Source organism: Rhea americana, unplaced genomic scaffold (assembly GCF_003343005.1).
Source record: "Rhea americana isolate MKP2758 unplaced genomic scaffold, rheAme1 scaffold_37, whole genome shotgun sequence".
Lineage (NCBI taxonomy): Eukaryota > Metazoa > Chordata > Aves > Rheiformes > Rheidae > Rhea > Rhea americana.
In genome coordinates this window covers 2,609,431-2,628,085 of record NW_028186501.1, presented here as the reverse complement: position 1 = coordinate 2,628,085, position 18,655 = coordinate 2,609,431, and the positions used below count along the sequence as shown (strand labels likewise).

The following is an 18,655-nucleotide window of genomic DNA, read 5'->3' as shown; positions in this document are numbered from 1 at the left end:
ATTAGTAACACGCAAAAAATAGCAGTTTATTCCAAAACAGAGAAAAATTAAGCCTTTAACTAACTGCATGCTTCATGTGCACGCAGGTATATTTTGAAGTATATTAACTAGGAGAGTTTTTGTAGTTCTCAGGGAGATGAAGAGAACAGAGGGTAAAATAAAGAGAAATTAGATTCGGGTGGGTTTTTTGCTTTTCTGGGTATGAAGGTTTGTATATTTCAAAGTTAATATCATGTTTTAGCCTTTGATTTTCAAGGCAAATTAAAATATCCATAACAATTACTTCAATGGAAATAATTTGTCTAAAGCAGATACATATCCTGCTACTAACAGGAAGTTTACATGCAAAAAAATAATTAACAGCAAAGAAAAAACCTTCAAAAAAGCACTGCAGCTTTCAAACCACAGCTATACATGCCTTCACGCAGTACAGATTGTATAGTTTGCGAGGTTATTTAAGAGTAGCAAATGAGTTGCCGTTACTCTTTTCAATGCTTGAATTAACATTCTGCTATTTTTAAGCCAGTAAACATGAGGTGAAGTATCAAGATAATGTTAATACTGTACTGTACTGAACTGAATCTGTGATTAATTCAATTTCAACAGAGTCAAGTAACTATGGGGAGGAGGGAGAAAAAAAAAACACACTATATCTTGCTAAGAGAGTTTCAGCTAACTGTAACAAACACTAATCAAGAATGAAAATTTCTCTGGCCAAAGATGGAAGTTTCATCACTGCAATGCTCAACTGAAAAACCATGAGCCAAATACCTCTTTTTCAGTAGAGCACTCGCTCCATTCTTCACCACCACCAAAGGTGTTCAAACCCGAAGCAGAGWGCGGACTCACCGAGAGGTAACTACTGGAATCCACATTGTCGGTGATGGTCTGCCGCTCTCCCCGCTGGTTGATCTTCCTGAACCGTCGGCGAGACTGCCTGAGAGGAACCTCTCTTTGCAAGATGCTTTCTTCATTGTCTTTGGAGTTCTCAACCTGAAACACATGTTCAGGCTCCTGGTTAAACATCCAGTTCTTCCATATCACCGAGAGCCGATGGAGTCTTATTAAGCTCATGAGGAAGGAACTAACATAAGTTCAGAACAGTTAAGCTTTTCTTGAGAAACAGACTACAAAGGCCTCAGAAAAGCAGCGCTACATGTCTCAAAACTATGTTATTACAATGAGCTAGAGGCCACAATTTCCTTCCAGGAAACAAGTCTTTTTTTTTTTTTTTTTTTTTAAAAAAAAAGAGCATGCACACATATCCTCTGAACAATGTCACTTACCAGCACAAACCCTTTTGTACCTACACCTCCTCTATAACAAGAGATAGATATATGGCTCATTTCAAGGATATCTTCAACATAAAAAATTAGGTTTGAATACCTCCAATGCAGTAAAGCCTCTGAATTAAAGCCTCTGAATTAAACTGTACTTTATTTATGTAATCACTTTTTAAAAAAAAAAAAAAAAGGCAAAAGATATTCCTAGTACCAGTCACAGCCAAACAACTTTAAAGTCTTAGCTATTTATAAATAATCTTCAGCCCTACTTCACCTATGTCATATTTATTTCTGATCACTTCCAACAGATTATAAAGAAATGACTGGAATCTGGTTCATCTGTTGATGTTCAACTTTATTCATGACTAAACATTAAAAGCRAGGTAAATCTACCTTGTCAGTAAAAGTCAACATGAAACACTTATCTGACTAGTTCAAATTCCTTTTTTCTATAAAAAGCAGTCCCATCCTTCCACATTTCCTTCTGATGTGTTGGAAAAATATATCCTAGCAGGAAACAGAGCAGACAATGCATACAAATAGGCTGCATCCAGGCAAGAACTTTCTCTGTAATATATTTACTGTATGGGAGTTTCTACTGTCTTATGTGATTTTTTTAAAAAAATTTAGTTGAAAAAAATCATAGACTTGATATTTGTACWGAAATAGGAAAAGAACCTCTGTTCCATCTTATGCAGCCTTCACCTAAGATATTTGGGTAAGTTAGCTCAAAACTCAAATTCAAAAGCTATAAAAGCATGAAAAAAGAATTAACAGATAGTAATAAGCATAATGACAAATACCTAAACCATCCAGAGAAGCAACAATCTCACTACTTTCTATATTGCTTTTTCTAAGCAGATAGGACTATCTGAGGTCAGAGGAAGATGCATAGCCTTCTTGGTTATTTTTAATTTCGCAAAGAATATATACAGACAATGCAGCTTAAAAATACACTAGTTAAAAAAGAGAAGCTAACTGCACATCACAGCTTCATCAAAAGGAAAGCAGCAAAGCTGAGTTCCACTAGCAAGCAAGAGCAACACTGCACTAGAATTTTACTACATATTTGCAAAGGCCTAGGACAACGAGCAGCAGAAACTATCTAGCAGCAGCATTGCAGCAAGCATGATGGTATAAGCATGTAGAAAAAGGCAAGGCCTGTGGGTTGACAAAATAACTTTAAATAGGTCATTTAGTATCATCATACAAAGTAATCACCCTGTGCATGGAAGCCCTTCTTCGCTAACAGAATATGGACCAGTTAGCAACAACGTTGCTCCCGAATTATACAGAACRCTGCTTCTTTTAGGATGGGTTAAGTTGGGTTTCTTAGAGTTACTCAAATAACARAAATGATGTTGATTTCCCTTTTAATTTTCTGCGCAAGTGTGCTACAGTAAGGAGAACTGCTTCAAAAGGTGCGCTACTTTTTTTCTTCGGGTCCAATCTTACAGGGTCATAGAAACTAAACCAAGTGCCGAGCTCCTCCGACCAAACGAGCCAAGCTGGAAGCCGAAGGCTCTCTGGAACGGCCAGGTCGGTACTATTCCAACCCTGCAGACCCTCCTGTTTTTAAGGCTACGGTACTTACTATAAGATAAAGCTATTCTTCCTCCCACAACTCTAACTGAAAACTAAGTAGTGAACATAAATGTATTATTTGTTAGTGCAAAAGACAAAACAACCAACTGCTAGTGGAAACTAAGAAACTGAGACCACCTGCTTCCTTCAGTTACTACCGCTACTGTATAACTGACAAAAAGGAAAAAAGAGCAACACGCACACAGAAAAAGACCTTTATACTACATAATCTGAGATGTACTGTTAGAACATGTACGTGGTGTTATTTCCCACTGAATCAATTCCAGCACAAGCTGCAGAGGTCTCAAAATAGGCACGTGTCCCGCGTTACATGAGCTTTCACTTGCAGCTTGCTAACGAAGGTTTTGAAGACGTTTCGTCAGCATTTCGAGTCCAGCTGACCGTCAGATCATTCAGATCCACGACCTGCACAACACTCGCCGACWCGCAGCATGCTAACAGCACAGAAGCGACACGGGCAGCTTAGGGCTCCGCGGCACTTCTCCTTATTCGGCCCCGTTCTGGGTCGGGTTTAGCCAACGGAGTAATAGCGCTACCGTTCTCCCCAAAGCCGTCAGCTCTGGCTGGATGCACCCCTGGGCTTTTCACAGAGCTTTTCTGCCTGTTCGGAGACCAAAGCCGCGAGGAGCGGCGGTGCCGCAGGCGGAGCGGCCCGGGGCGGCAGGAACGCGGGACGCCATCAGCTTACAAACTCCTTTAACGCATCAGGTCCTCAGCGCCCCGGGCAGGACCGATGCTGCCACAGGGATACGAGGCATCTCCGCGGGTGCCGAGAGCAGCATGATATATCATCATGATATAGTTATCATAGAGATATGCAAAAATGAGTAAGAGCCAGTTACAAGCATTTATCAAAACAGCACAGGTAACGGAGGGCAAACTCAACATGGAAAAGCCTCACTTTTAACCTGGCATGTTCTGATTTCTGCATCCTATTCTGGCACGGGCTCTAAGTTAAAAAAGAAGGGATGCTAAAATGCAGGTGCAATAGCAAGGAACTGTGCTCGTCTTCCCAGCTCACTCTCAGTGCTGCGTTCCTAAGGACACACCTTTTCTCCTGTCCTGGTGAACTGATGTCCCAATACATTTCCCAGTATTTAAATATTTTATTCCAGGCTTTTTGTTACATACTAACTGGCTAGTTTCTTATCCAGGGTGTTTTATTAATCTTGAATACTGACATCTGCAGAATCCTTCGGTACAAACAGCTTCAGCCACAACGCGTGCTGCCATGTAAAAATGGGTAGGATCATATGATTCTTCTCAATTTCATTCTGTGTTCAATACTAGCAATGAAATATTTTAAATCTCCAAACGCTATGCTGCTCTTTGAAATCTTCTGCTTGAATCTATAGAAGAAAATAAAAGCAGCAAGGAAAAGAGAGACTTCAATACATTGAAATATGCTGCAATTTTGGGCCATTTACTTAAATGACAAACAGGCCWATTAATTCAATATATTGTTCAGTCTCCAAAATATGAGCTACAATGCCTGTTCCCGTACTATCTGTTATTCTCATTAACGTAAGCTGACCACATTTTATGGTTCTCAAAAAATGGGTCAGTTCCCAGGGGATTCCCATTACAAAACTGCTTTACATTCTAAAAGCAAGGAGAGAAAGAAGATGAAAAAAAATCATATATATATGATGTGAAATCAGTGAACTAATGTGCACTAACTATGCTAAAATGGCTAATTCTTTTGCTTGAAAATAAATATTCATCATATATTATACCTCAATCAGTATGTTGCAAATTAAAAAGCTCATCTCCTGGGGGAAAGAAACAGAGAARTTAAAGAAATTAACAAGAAATTAGTAAGAATTAATCGGGGAAATGAAACTCTTGGTGTCAGAGCAACTCATTAGCAATATGCACGCCACCAGTCTAATATCCTTTTCTCTCCCCCATATGAAACCCTACAAAGAAAAGTGACAGTAATTAGTTGCTTTAGCCACATTTACCTGTAAAATATGAATTTAAAAATAATGAAGAAACGACTCTCCAACTTGTAGTTTTGACTTCCTTGGAAAAAATACACTGAAGATCCAGAAAAGAAYTCAGGATATTTTCAAGTGTCTCTATACTCTGAAGTGGAATTAGTTACAGAAAATTCAATAAAGAGTTTCAAAGCACAGAAGACAGTCAGGTTGCAWATGTCTCCAGCAACAACTACCACCTTTGAAAGCGTTTCATTCAAAYGACACACAAATTGATGGGAAGTTTTGTTTGTTTACTTTCTAATCTCTTTGTGCTAGGGCTTAACTCATAACTTTTGAGATCYTGACATTGGCAACACTGGCTTCTCCTTTTGCCTGTGACCATACATTTCTCTCCAAAAATCCTCAGTGTTTTAGCTTACACACTTACGTATGCACACATCCCTTTATGTTCTTCACAAGGTATTTTGACAAGGTCATAGCACGTTCTACAGAGAAGCTACTCCTACATATATCTTCACGGGTGTGGGTTTTTTAATAAAGAAAATGGCCATAAGGCCTAATAATAATTTTAGTATTTCTTAAGAATTTTACAATATTACATAAATTTTGCCCATGCCCATATACTTCAAGCTGCTTACCATGTGGCATGCATGGCATGTAGCATGGCATGCTTCACACCAYGAAAGAAAAACAGTGGGCAGGAAAAACAGAAGTGTTCCAGGAACCTGCAAACAGGAGAGRCTCCAAACACTCTGCAAAAGCTTAACAAGTCTACTGCACTGAAATCATCCTCAGTGAAACCAAAGTGTTTCAAAATGCAGTGAACTGTTTGAAAAGAAATCCTAGTAACTGTCATGAGCTGTTTATTAATCTGTTCATCACCTCTGATCGCACCTGTATTAGCAGTTTAGCTTGGAGTGTCATTTGAAGCAAATCTCTCTATTTTCTCAACTTGCAAAGCTATGATTCACACTGCAAAGCAGTCTCCGAGAACACAAGCTCGATTCCCCTTTGGATAAAATTAAGCTGGAAGATGCTCTTCAAAGGCACATTTACCATGCTCCCAGCCATTAACAGCCATTCAATACGTGAGGCTAGATTAGACTAGTCAGAGGCAAAACATCCCGTAACAAAAGGGACATGGACACTGGATCYTCAGTACCAACCTTTTCACTCTAGGAACTGCTCCTATGATGCAGCACTGCTTGTTAAAGGCCATGTCTGCATGAGCAGAGTACTGAAGTCCCATAGCTGTCTACTTCACAGGAGCTAGCACCAACTACAACACAGTCTCAGAGCTCTCAAGCAGGTGCTGCAGAAGGTAGCAGACAGATCTACTTCTGCTTCAACACCACCTAACTGTCAAAAATCAGCTCATGACAACATGGGTAAGAGACCTCCCCGACAGTCAGGTAAGTGGTTCCTCATGGTACAATAGCTGCTGCAGCATGCTGCCCAGATCCATTTTCTATGCCTAGTTTAAAATGGGRTAAATAGTTGAGGTGGACTAACAAAGCGCTACATGGTATGATAAGCTTAAGGTACATCTTTGATTTTATGGTATTAGCTTCACAACATGTCAGACTGTAGCTTAAAACTATCTGCTACAGCAAAGAATATTACTGATGCTATCAAAGCCGATGAGCAGAATCAGACTGGCACTGCACAGAAAGGAAAGCACAGAGGACTGCAAGTGTACTGAACACCGGACATCTGCAATGTCCACTGCTGTTACTGTACTGTAAAAACTGAATTAATTTCTCACAGAAGCGGAATATTCACATAGTCAGTAAGAGGCACCATCAAATCCTACTTTTAATAATACTGTATTAAGAAAGAAGGAAGCTAAATAAATAGCAGTTTGGAGACCTAAGCCTACTTAATAGGCATGCTGCTTCTCAGTACAATGAATATTTTTGTTCCAGCTCTGTCAGTAGCAGCATATTAGGTCCAAGTTGACAGAGACCTTCCTGAGTCACAAGTATGACCAGCTGCACTCCGCTAGAATACAATGTAGTTATGTACTATGGAAAAAGCAATCCTAGTAATTCCAGCTGCTGATAGTATATGTACATCAATCTACAGAGAACTGAATTATAATCTGTAAGCACATATGAACTCGGCAATATTAACAAGTCTAAAGAACTTCCCATAGAAATTTCCCACAGAATTTCCTTTAAAGTAGAAGGAACCTTCCCTCATGTAAAAGCCTTCACACTAGGTAGAACTGCAAAAGCTCAGAGTGCCTTTCCCACCAGACCCAGCACTACTGGCACRTCTAGCAAAAAACAGTGAGATGAGGGTGTAAATATTGAAGATAGCACACTACTGCTGCCTGACTCAGGAATACTTAAGTCAGTCGTAGCTGATCTGCTTCTGAAACTCAAGTAGTAAATAATTTCAGAAAGAATGACACAATCGTCCTCATCATCATTACCCATCTAGATTAAATTTACATATCTATTGCTGTTACAAAAGTAGCCCTAAGTATAATTGAAATCAAGGCAATTTTGTTGCAGTTTTTATAAAATACTTTACAGTAAGCTCTCTGCTACAAGACACAGAAAGAATCTGCTGAAACTTGCAATAGATTTAAATATACTTGAAAAAAATCTGTCTTACCACAATCATTTCTGAAGGCTCCAATATGATACATTCGCATCCTCGTTTTCCTCCAGACTGCTTGCCAAAACTAGAGTGGGACAAAAGAAAAACACACAAAAAGAATGAGACAGACAGTTTAATTTACCTTTTCAGTAATAAAAGTAATTGACAATGGTGCATATTACAATATCGACTCCTCCTCCCCAAAAAAGGAGAGGAACTATGAAAGCTATTGTGCTAAAAACTCTAACACTATAGTACACCATTATGATTTTTAAAATACTCCGCACCTATCACAGCCTATTATAGAAAGCCTAAACATAAACAATATTCTTCTGCAAGATCATTATTATTTGCAGATACTCAAAAACATTCACAGTGCATTTCACTGTTGACAAGAACATATTAGTAAGTGTTAATTAGGCATGATACAGGCTTTGTAAAAACAAAAAGACAAATTTCAAGAACTCCTGGTGGACTGTGTACTATTTCTTTTACACTGTATTTTTAGTCAGAGTTCCCTTAACTTCAYATCCACCATTCATTCKYYCAGCAAAAATCTTCCGTAAATTTTAGCCTTAAACTTGTGATTTCTGTCTGTATGTTGGCTCTTGTATTGTCACCATAAGCATACCATCATGAGCTCTGCTTTAAAGAAAAAAAAACCTCTAAATAACGTATTATAAAAAGCAACAAAATGAGAGGGAAAGAGGCTAAAGTCAATCAGATAGGCTTTAGCTGATTCACTTCAAAAAGTTACTACCTTCAGGACACCTAAAAACACTTAAARGCACTTAGACTAAGCAATTGATTGCCAAAGCTTTCAGGTCTTTCATGCTTTTTCCATACAGCATGTAATCCAGGCATCATAGTCTTCAGTATTTACATCAGATTTACACACAAAAACTTTGCTTGCTGTAGATATTTTAATCAAACTTATTTTTGCAGGGTCTTAAATCTGACATAGTTATTCTACAGTTTCTCRCCCTCTGAAGCCCAGAAGAGGGAATACTGTAAACTTGATTGCATTTTTAAATTTATAATGTGTGTTCCTGTCACTTAACATCCATCTATTACATCTGCATCATTAAATTCRCAGGCACTCAGTCACTGGCTTGCAACACTGTCACAGGAAAAATGTCTTCCACAWACCAAAGAAGGCTTTGTTTTCCCTTGATTTATGTATGCTTCATTTGTAAGAAATCTTGTTTTTCCCTCCAGATTCACTGCTACTTGTAATTAAAAACGCTTAAGCAAACATATCATATGCGAAAGGAATGTAAGCTAAACCAGCATTATATCATACATCAACCACTAACGGGCATTCAGGCCAYGGGATCAGACTAGAGCTACTGAAAAGTAAAATCCCAGAACTACACATAATGTGGTTATTAGTATCAACTGTTTCACTTTGTACATACGCTCTTTTTCCACTGCATGATTTGCTAATACAGATATAACCATTCAAAACTAGAACCGGGACTCTAAAATCTTAAACTTGCAAGTAGTTGCAGAAAGGCTTGACTTAACCAAGACAACTTCATTGACCAAAATTACTCTCTGGATAGAGCCTTTGATATTTGAGAATACTGTAGTTTCAAACTTGTGCCCACTCCCAAAACTGCTGGCATTCTGACATAACCTTAAACTTCACAAGAAAAAGCTTTATAACTTTTATAATATAAGGCATAGGAACCGTTACAGCAAACCTTGCTTTTACAAGGTAAGCTGCCTTTAAAAYCCTTCAAAATACCTTCTTTTGAATGTAATTTATTTATTTAAAACTGAGTGTGTATAAACGTTTACAGTTTTCTACATACAAATATTCAAAAATGCTTAATACTTAGCTGTTAAATTAGTTATTTGGTCCTAAAACACCTGGAATTTCAAAAATTACAAGTTTAAGGAATAGCAACCACATTAACACTGAAATTTGTTAATACTCATGTGTTGAAATTCTTCATTACTAATTTTCATATGCAATTATCAAAACATAATAGATCCCTTTTTTTTTTTTTTAAATCTTTGAAGTAAGAAAAAAAACACACACAGCTTGTCCTGAGAAACTCTGAGCCTATAAACACAGATGGAAATTAAGACTGGAGACCATGTTAATYGGTTGAGCACCACGTAACTGGCAAAATTGGTTTGGTTACATCRTGAAAGAGTATTTTTCAGATATCTGGTGCATCAAATCCTTCAATGTAGGGATGTCCGGCACTTTAAAAGTTCATTCTCTATTGTCCAGGAACTACAAAAATCATAAAACTCTACYGGCTCTGCAAGCTGGCATCAATATTGCCAATAGCTTATCAACAAYGGAAAGCTATCTGCAGCGATCTGCACTGTATTAGACGCAGGGCTGGGGTAGGACGCGATACAGCCCTACAGCAGCATAACAAACAGAAGGCTTGTAATTTTCTGCAACTATTATGTTTTTATGGATATATTTTTGCCTCTCAATCTGCCTGTTCTGAAAGCAGTTTGACAAGCAAAGAAAAAAAAACCAAAAAATAAACCCTCAGATGAGGACGGGCTGTACTTTTTGCCGTTGCAACGAGAACCCAGYGACCCCATACATTCAATCATCTCAGCCAGTAGCCCGCACGGATTTCTCAAACGCAAAAGCATTTCTCACACAGGYGCACACTCTGCCCTGGAAGATACGAGTTGCATATGAAATGCAAGTGTTCTCTGTTGTTAGGCTCTTAAATAAAAGTTTTTCCCCAAGTCAGAGCTCAGTCTTCATTTGAGAAGTATATCATTTTTATTCTCCTCAGAGTGCTTCTGAGGCAGAACAGCCGTCCGTCCCCGTGCACATCCAGGACACCTGCTGCAACGTAGCCGTTCTCACACCCAAGATAACTTCAAAAGGTGGTGGTGGGGCTAACACCAAATATCCTATACAAGTATATTATGAATGTCTTGAAACAGCCACTTGTATTATTAAACATCAGCTTAAACAGTCTAAAACAAAGTAATTTTAAGCTTAATTTCTTTGCCATTAGGCAGGGAATAACAAAGTGGGGCGGGGAACCCCATTTCCRGGCATCTGCACAGAGGTCTTGATTTTTCCAGGTTTCTCAGCTCTACAGTCACCTGAGAAACCAGGTTGCTGTGAAATCTCTAACCTGACTTTGAGAGTACACAGAACGAGAGCCTGCGTTCTACTGCGTCAGAAATCCTGGCAGAGACGCAGAGCAATGAAAGCTTGGCACTTCCCACTGCATTTCCAACTGCTGCAGAGCCCCATAAGCACTGTTTGCAAAACAGCGTAACTGGATGGGGAAAAGTTGCATGACTAAGTCAAAAGTTTCAAAGAATCAAACTTACTCTTATATCCCTTCCAAAGGAAAAAAAAATGGAGTAACAAATAAGAATATAAATACTTCACTTTTAACGGATAATTCAATAGAAGACTAGGGTTAATAAAGGTCAAAGTGTTTTCTTCTTCATATATTTGTTATTTTTGAAAGTCAGCAAATGCATGTGGCAGGTTTTTCAAGATACTAAGTTCTGAGCATTTCAGAGTAATTTAATTCTAAATTATCAGAATGCTTAACTCCATCAGAAAAGTGTTTAAGGCCTGAAACTACAAGACTTAAGGCTGAATATAAAATATCAATTTCATTTAATGCTGGGTCATCAAAACAATTTTTGCATTAGCTCTCAAAAAATAGTAAGTTTAGCAAGTTTCYCTCTTAAGCCTGCTGAAAGTTTTAATTGGGGCTGAAGTTGGAGGCTGCATACATGCTACATTATTTGCAGGCTGCAGACTCAAGGTATCTATAATAATTACCTTTTCCTCTGAAAAAGATGCTGCTTTGAGGTAGTCTGTATCTTACCTAGCACTTTGTGTGAAGCTGTGCAACTTTTATTAAGGCTAAGTCACATGGCCTAGAATAAATTACACTTAGATGTAGACAAACTGCACRTTACCTTTGGCTTCCAATCTTGCATCTCATGCTTTTTTTGTTTAGTTAATAAAAAGCCACTTCTGTGGCCCACGCAGTATCCGCTGCATTCTACAAAAGCGCTAAAGGACAGCTGCTAACGAAACTACAAACAGAAGCAGAGGAGACTGCTAAGGGAGGAGCAGCGGACAGGACTATCTGATCACGCACTCGTGTCAGGTCCATCTAAACATCGTCTTCTTTCCTCACTACTTATTCTTTCGGCTTCCTTAGAGCATTAGTCCATGTCCAAAAAGACGCACCGTGCGCTGTCTTACTTTGTAACACCCTTCCATTTTTTTTTAAATCGGCAGCAGTACTTCTAGTAGGAAGCCCTGCACTTCAGCAAACCAGGCCACGCGCTCTGCCACTGGCACGCCGCCTTCTCGGCCACATTCCCTGCTTCGCACCGTCTTCCTTCACAGCATTAGCACTGCCTGAAGAATTTCAGTGTAAGCAGCCACATACAGGAATTAATTTTACCAAATACATTCATTAGTGGCATTATCAAATTGTATTTTAGTTTTAATTTATTCATTGATATCCAGCAATACTGACTTTACAGGAACCACTCAGAAGTTTTCAGAGAAACAGCACCTCATCTAGAACCACAGATGCATTGAATTAATCATCTCTTCTTATGTAACGGTGAGTAGAAAAGTCTATCTAGCCTTGATAAGCACAGGGCCATAAGCCTTAGGCTCTCTTCTTGAAAGTAGAAAAATAGTTCTTGGAAAGCTGGTTGCGAAGAGCTTTTGAGTGTAAAATGAACATGTATTTATGTAGTTTCTATCCCAAAAATTTTTGCAACAGTCACAAAAACTTAAATCTCTTAAGTTTCAACAGTTTCAATGAGCATCACAATTCTGAACCTTAGTGGCAACTGCAGATCTGTCAAAAATTAAGTTTAGTATATTCCTATAGCGGACAAAGCATGCATATTTACCTAAATCTTAGAGCTCAGCGGAGAAAATGARTATATTCCATACTGCAGCTAGAGACTGCGATCAGGATGTGAAAGAAAAGAAAGTGCAGACTAAGCAACTCTGGGACAGAGCTTGGACACAGCAGGTACAATCAAAGCAGAAAGCATTATTTAAGAAAGTTAAATTGGGAGARAAGATCCGTGGCAGGAAATAGTGTCAGTATAGTTTTCATTCTCAGAGGCTGGGAATGGAACAGYTCTGAGCTTCCAACTTGCTTTTTTCTTTTTCTCTGAAAACTCTCCTGCATTTGTGCAGTTCAGGCAAAGAGTAATACAGAAATAGAACTGAATATATCATCTACAATCAGATTAAATAAATTAAATATATTCAAAACCAAAATTTAATACATGATATTAAGATTTCTAGAATACAGGAAATTTAAATTGTTCAAATTGCAAGTCTTTAATCCTGTATTCTTATTCACCAATACATAGYCCTGTGCACATACAAGGTTTTCTGCACTTCCCATATTGTCACACAGAATGGACTGAAACACTGGCAGTCACAGTGAATTGCACATTATATTAAAAGATCGTTATCCACAAATATTAATACAAAATAAGCTAAAATAATTTCAACCCAAGCCACTGTTTAAGATGTAAAAATGGAGTTCCTCTTATGACAATTTTCTCAAACCAAGAATTTCAGTTTTCTAATTTTGCCCAAGACAAGAGAAAGACAGGCCAATCGAGCCACCAATGTTTTTAACTCACATGAAAGATAGCACCACACAAATCAGACAGCTAGCCCAGCCGCTCACATCACCTGACTCTGCAGCAATGCTAAAAGCTTCAAAAGGCAGTTCAGAGTTTCTCAGATGCCATCAGTGTTACTGCTCCTCATTTCCAGAGTTCACAGCACAGTAAGGCAGACATCTCCAGAGCTGCCTACTCACTGCTTGTGGCCTGATTAACTGCCAATTCTATCCACTTCTCCATGTGGTTAAAAATCACTCTCTTTTTCCTACCAGATATCCTTGAACAACTGTATTTCCAAAGCAGTCCCTTTTAAGTCTCTGGCTAAAACGTTTTTAGTCAACAAATGCACTACCTTAACAGGAGAGTAATTCCAGTTTTCTCCACTTGCAAGATTTTGGAAGGGCTGCTCATGAATTTCTTGGAGGCGATAGGAAAAGGGAAGTGTTTGTTTTCAATAAAACCACATCTTGAATGTTTCAAGACTCTGTATTTTTCCCGTCAAGGTTCAATTCTCACATCTGTAGGAGGCTGTCATCCACATAATTGGCTTCAAAAGCTTCCCCAGGCCCTTGATATATTTCTTAGGGCTAGTCTTGCTGTGAGTAATCTCCTTCAAATATCCTGTTCACATGAATTACCTTGATTAACAAGCAAGGTTAACACAAAAAACCTCTGACTTCCTGAAATGGTTTTCTTTACACAAAACCCTCCGTTCCTGATCTTTTGTTATGGTCATCATTGCCAYGTTAGATGTATATTCTTTTCCTACTATACCAAATCTATTGATAAATCCAGATAATAGGGTAATCAAGATGATACCATCTTTGTACCAGACATTACTTACTCATCTGCTGCTTCCCTTAAAAATCCTACAGGGCTTTCTTCACCCGTGTCATCATATTGACTAGATAAGATTCAACATTATCCTACCTGAATACAGGTTTTGCTCCTCCAATTTTTAGCCTGTTTCTGAATTGCAGCTTGCTTACTACTTCGTTTAAGTCCAACAGAAAACCCAGCCTGTAAGGAGGTGAATGAAGCAGTGCCCACCCACATTCTTATGTTTCAGTGGGGCTATAGCTCTGTCAGGTTGGAATATATAAACATTTTACAAAAAGCACTACAKTACAAAAAGGAAGCTTTTCCTGAGCTCCAGTTCTGAAACAGCTRTATGTTGGGTAATGGATGAAACAAGGCATGCAAGAGAAGGAGAGCTTAAGCAACATCTTAACAAGGTTAAGTTTACAGCTGTCTAAAGTGTTGTATCTGTCAAGGTAACTGCTAGGGCAGATAAGAAAAGGACAGGTATTATRAGAAGGCAAGACGAAAAGGTCAATAACCCACCATCTTTTAGTTTTACTTATATAGACTGAAAACATCTCGCTAATAAACAACTTAACAGTAGTTGCACATACAATTCTCAAACAATAGTTGCTAGGCACTTAGTTGACAAAACAATCCTGAATTTTGAAAGAATCTTTAGAATTAATGCCAAACAAAGGATAATAAAAGATAAAAACAATTTCACAAAAAAGGGGGACTTAAATTTCCCATTGAGCAGCAAAAACAGCTTTCACTTCAACCGAGAAACGCTAGTACCTTTTTTCCTCCAGCATACAAACACACACCGATACAACAGTTTAATGAAATATATGCAAGAATTGAGTTTCAAGCTAGAATCCACTTGCTAACTATTATCTTAGAAAATGTCTCTGCTTACCCAGTTCTTCCAGAASGAATTACTTCAAATTTGGCTCTTGACCAACTCAAAGAACAAGGCTGATCTCCAGATCAGAGCCTGATTTCTTACCCGTGGTACTTATAATCTTCCTCACATTAAGGATTCTAGTTTGGTTCTCATCCACTTTCTTCATGGGATGACTCAAAACTATCAGCAGTCTCCTACATCACTTTTGTGCAGATGACACCCATCTCTAACATCTCTCACCTCCGCTTGTGTGTTGATGCACTTACACCACACATTCAACAAATCAAACTAAGCTTTATCTGATGCCAGTGTCCAGACAGTGTCCTACCACAAACGCAGCTGGCTGAAACAACACCCCCATTCCCCTCTTCARGYYTGACTTTAATTCTCTATATCTATCCTCCCTTTTCCTCTATGGAAATAAAAAAAAAAAAAAAAGCAAAGATAAATCAGTACTCTGAACACAGTAGTCTTTCATAAAGTTTATTAATAATGAACAAGTAAAACATCACATGTTCATTAAGCATACAGAGCATAGCATCAAGCTGTTTAAAACAGGACATAAAGGACACTTGTCAATTCAAAGAGTTCATCTTTAAGTGAYAAACTCACACTTTTTTTTCCCCCTATTATGGTAAATGTTTTCACTACTGTTTTACTCCTAAATCATGAAAGCACAGAGAAATATCAAAATGCAGCAAGAGGTTTTGTAATAAATAAATAAATAAATAGCAATAATAACTTTACAGCAATCATTTCAGGCAATTATTTTCATTATGTYATCAACTTTGAATAGACACTTTTCAAGAAAGGATATAAAAAGTTATAGTTGAAAGATGATTTACACCTACTGTTATACTACAGGTCATTTCCACTGTTACAGCTTAAATAAAAACATAAAACCATGTTTTTGTGTAAAATTCTGTCAAAAGAGGAACAGCTTTGTAATATCTAATGCAACAAGAATGAAGGCAATGCTATGTTTTTTCTTACATGTGCTGATTTAAACCTCCTTTGAGAATGACTCATGCAATCAGAAACTTGGTTGGGGATAAGGAATAATGCAGAACATTAAGTATTGCTTTAAATGTAATTAAAATGCTGCTAATTACAATTATAAAAGAATAATGCTACATTATCCAAGGCACCATTTCATTCAATAGCCTGTAAAGGACTGGTGCCTGTGCAGCCCCTTCAACTGAAAAAGCATGACGTGAAGTATTCMGACTAGGAAGAGCGACCCAAGCGTATCACATGACTATAGGACACCAAAATCACAAATAGCATTTCATTTTAAATTATAAACTGAGGTTCAACCATACAAGTACATTAGAAAAAAGCRGAAAGCTGGCTGTGTAAATTCATTTGTCCGAGCGGCACCTCTCCCTCTCCATAGGCGGGTGCGATGCCGGAGTCCTGGGGGGAAGCGAATGCGAGGGGAGTAGCACAGGTGGTCCAAGAGCGAAGCAAGGGTGAAAAACAGAAAGGTTCAAAGAATTTCAGCATCCTTTTGCACACCTTAACTCTTGACTAATTACCAATAAATTTAGTTTATCTAATTAYAAGGATGTGCATTTCTCCTCCAAATATTCACACATCAAGACTCCTCATGTTTGAATTTTTCCACCCCCCCACCCCTTACCACTCACATTATGAAAATRTGGTTAGAGAAGAATTTGGTTATCTAGAAGTGTACTTCCTTTTCACGTGATCTTGCTATGTAAGTGAGCAATRAACTGGTGTGGTTCCAGGGGTTTTCATTTAACAAAACTTTGGGATACTTATCATCAAAGAGCTATTTTTGCTCATTATCCACAATATAGCCAGGTGAAATCGTGTAAACTARCAACAGATTTGTTTTCTCCACACACCTTTTTCTTAAACAAAAAAAAAAAACAAACACTTAATGATGCACTTAAATCCTATGCTTCTAAAGTTTAGGTAAATAAAGATCTAACTTGGCTTTACGAAAAGATCATCTTGCCACATCCTTACTTTTCGCACTTCTGAACTTCAGTCTCTCTAGGAGGGTTAAGAGCGTGACATCCAGCCTAGAGCTAATCAACAACTGAGCTGAAAATTTCAGTCCTATGTTTTCTTATTGGCACTTAACATGAAATTCAAGTATATGGATACATATTTGAACCACAGTAACCTTTTTTTAAGCCTATCAAATCATGGCCAATTCATGCTGAGTAAAGTGCTGCCTGATTACTTAATCCAAGTTTCATAAGTAACTGGGTATGTTTGCATTCGTGAAGGAAGACACGTGCATTGGATCCGTACATGTTGTTTACTTATCTTAGCATACTGTTTTACAGTCACAAGTGAAGCAYTCTTGTCCCAGACCAGGCACCAGCAGAAAGCAAGAAGTGAGACAACACCAGAGAGTGTGAAAGGCACCGATCACTGCAGATTAGGTCAGTTAACACCCACCTGACCATAGGAGATGAGGAGTTCATCAGCGAGCAACCACACCATAAGGGGAAGTCTTTCTTCCATTTGCCCTCTTTACAAGAGGCATAGCAGCACTTCCCTTTATTATCCTTATCAAAAGCTATCCARATTGGGCACACAGACAAGTCTACATCTATCAAACTTTGACACTGGTAGCATTTCTCTTGTGGGGGGAAAAAAGGACAAACTAAATTACAGATTTAAATTTGTAATTGTTATAATTAGTAAACCTTTTCCACCAACAGAAATACCAAAGGAACTCACTAGAATAAAGTAATAAAGTAAAATGTAATTTGAGATAATYGTAATGTATTTTAATAAACACATTCTATTTTAACGAACTCAGCAGCTCAAGTTGACAAACTCAAAAAATGGGGGGTTAGCATTCCATATTTTTACTTTTTATAGTCTCAAAAAGTCATTGAGACAAATGCATCTCTAACATTTTTTTTTCAAGTGAACCATCAATAACCAAGCTTGGCCAAAAATCAGAAATTCTTTTATATTGAAGTTCATGTTTATCGGTTTGCTAGAGTAGGGCCCAGTATCTTAACTGCCGATGGATATTAGTGGTCACAAAACAGATCATGCCAACACTAGAAACTTTTTAAATGAGTAAAACCTCAGAATACTTTCCATTTGTTTCAATAAACATGCTTTCTTAAAAATAAACAAACAAACAATAAAAATAAAGAAGGGGTAAGAGACCTTGCACTGATATAACTTTTATCCTTTCCCAGTACAGCCTTCCTGGACTTATTCTGACATGTTGCTACAGCAACAATAATATCTAAAGATTCTCCCATTTCATGTTGGCATTGTGTCATTGTGATTGAACTCAAGATCTTTGATATACAAAAGCATCTTAGCAGCAGCAGAAGTATTTACTCTTTCCGAAACCTAAATTCAAAATACTTTAGAAAATAAATAAAATAAAAATAAATAAATAAATAAATAAAATAAATAAATAAAAACACAGAAGTGGTTACTCTAAGTCTACCTCCTCCTCATCCAAACATTTTTGTTTTGTTTTGGAACAACAAAGCCTAGAAATGTAACTTGAACATAAATACACAATGTGCAGTTTCAAAATATAGTGAAGCAAAAATTCAGAATGACATACAAGGTCAGAGTACTATAGTGCAGCAAGGTCCAACTTAAGTTCAGTATTGTGCTTCAATTAAAGCATGCGACAATGTTCACTGTTCTGCAACTATGAAATGCAAAATCTTGTCATACATTCTCTGTAACCAATACTATTGGCATCTATCCTCCTGCTTTGTTTTAAAAAGAAAAAAAAGCATATGCCATTAAACAGACTCAGACCAAATAGTATAAAGCTATAAGCTATATAATCTAGTCCTTTGTATTAAACCGTTCCACAACAAGAATTCCTCATAAGGTCCTTATTAAGGAAC

The 18,655-nt window shown here is 37.8% G+C and overlaps 1 protein-coding gene across 1 annotated transcript in view; it reads right to left on the bottom strand.

Annotated features, from left to right (window-relative positions):
- RAPGEF6 (Rap guanine nucleotide exchange factor 6) overlaps positions 1–18,655 on the bottom strand; it is a 101,863-nt gene that overhangs the window by 80,915 nt on the left and 2,293 nt on the right. The window contains exons 4-5 of the mRNA XM_085312769.1: positions 7,454–7,523; positions 850–993 (exon numbers count right to left, since the gene is read on the bottom strand). Coding sequence (XP_085168895.1) covers positions 850–993; positions 7,454–7,523 — 214 coding nt within the window. The remainder of the gene's footprint in view (positions 1–849; positions 994–7,453; positions 7,524–18,655) is intronic.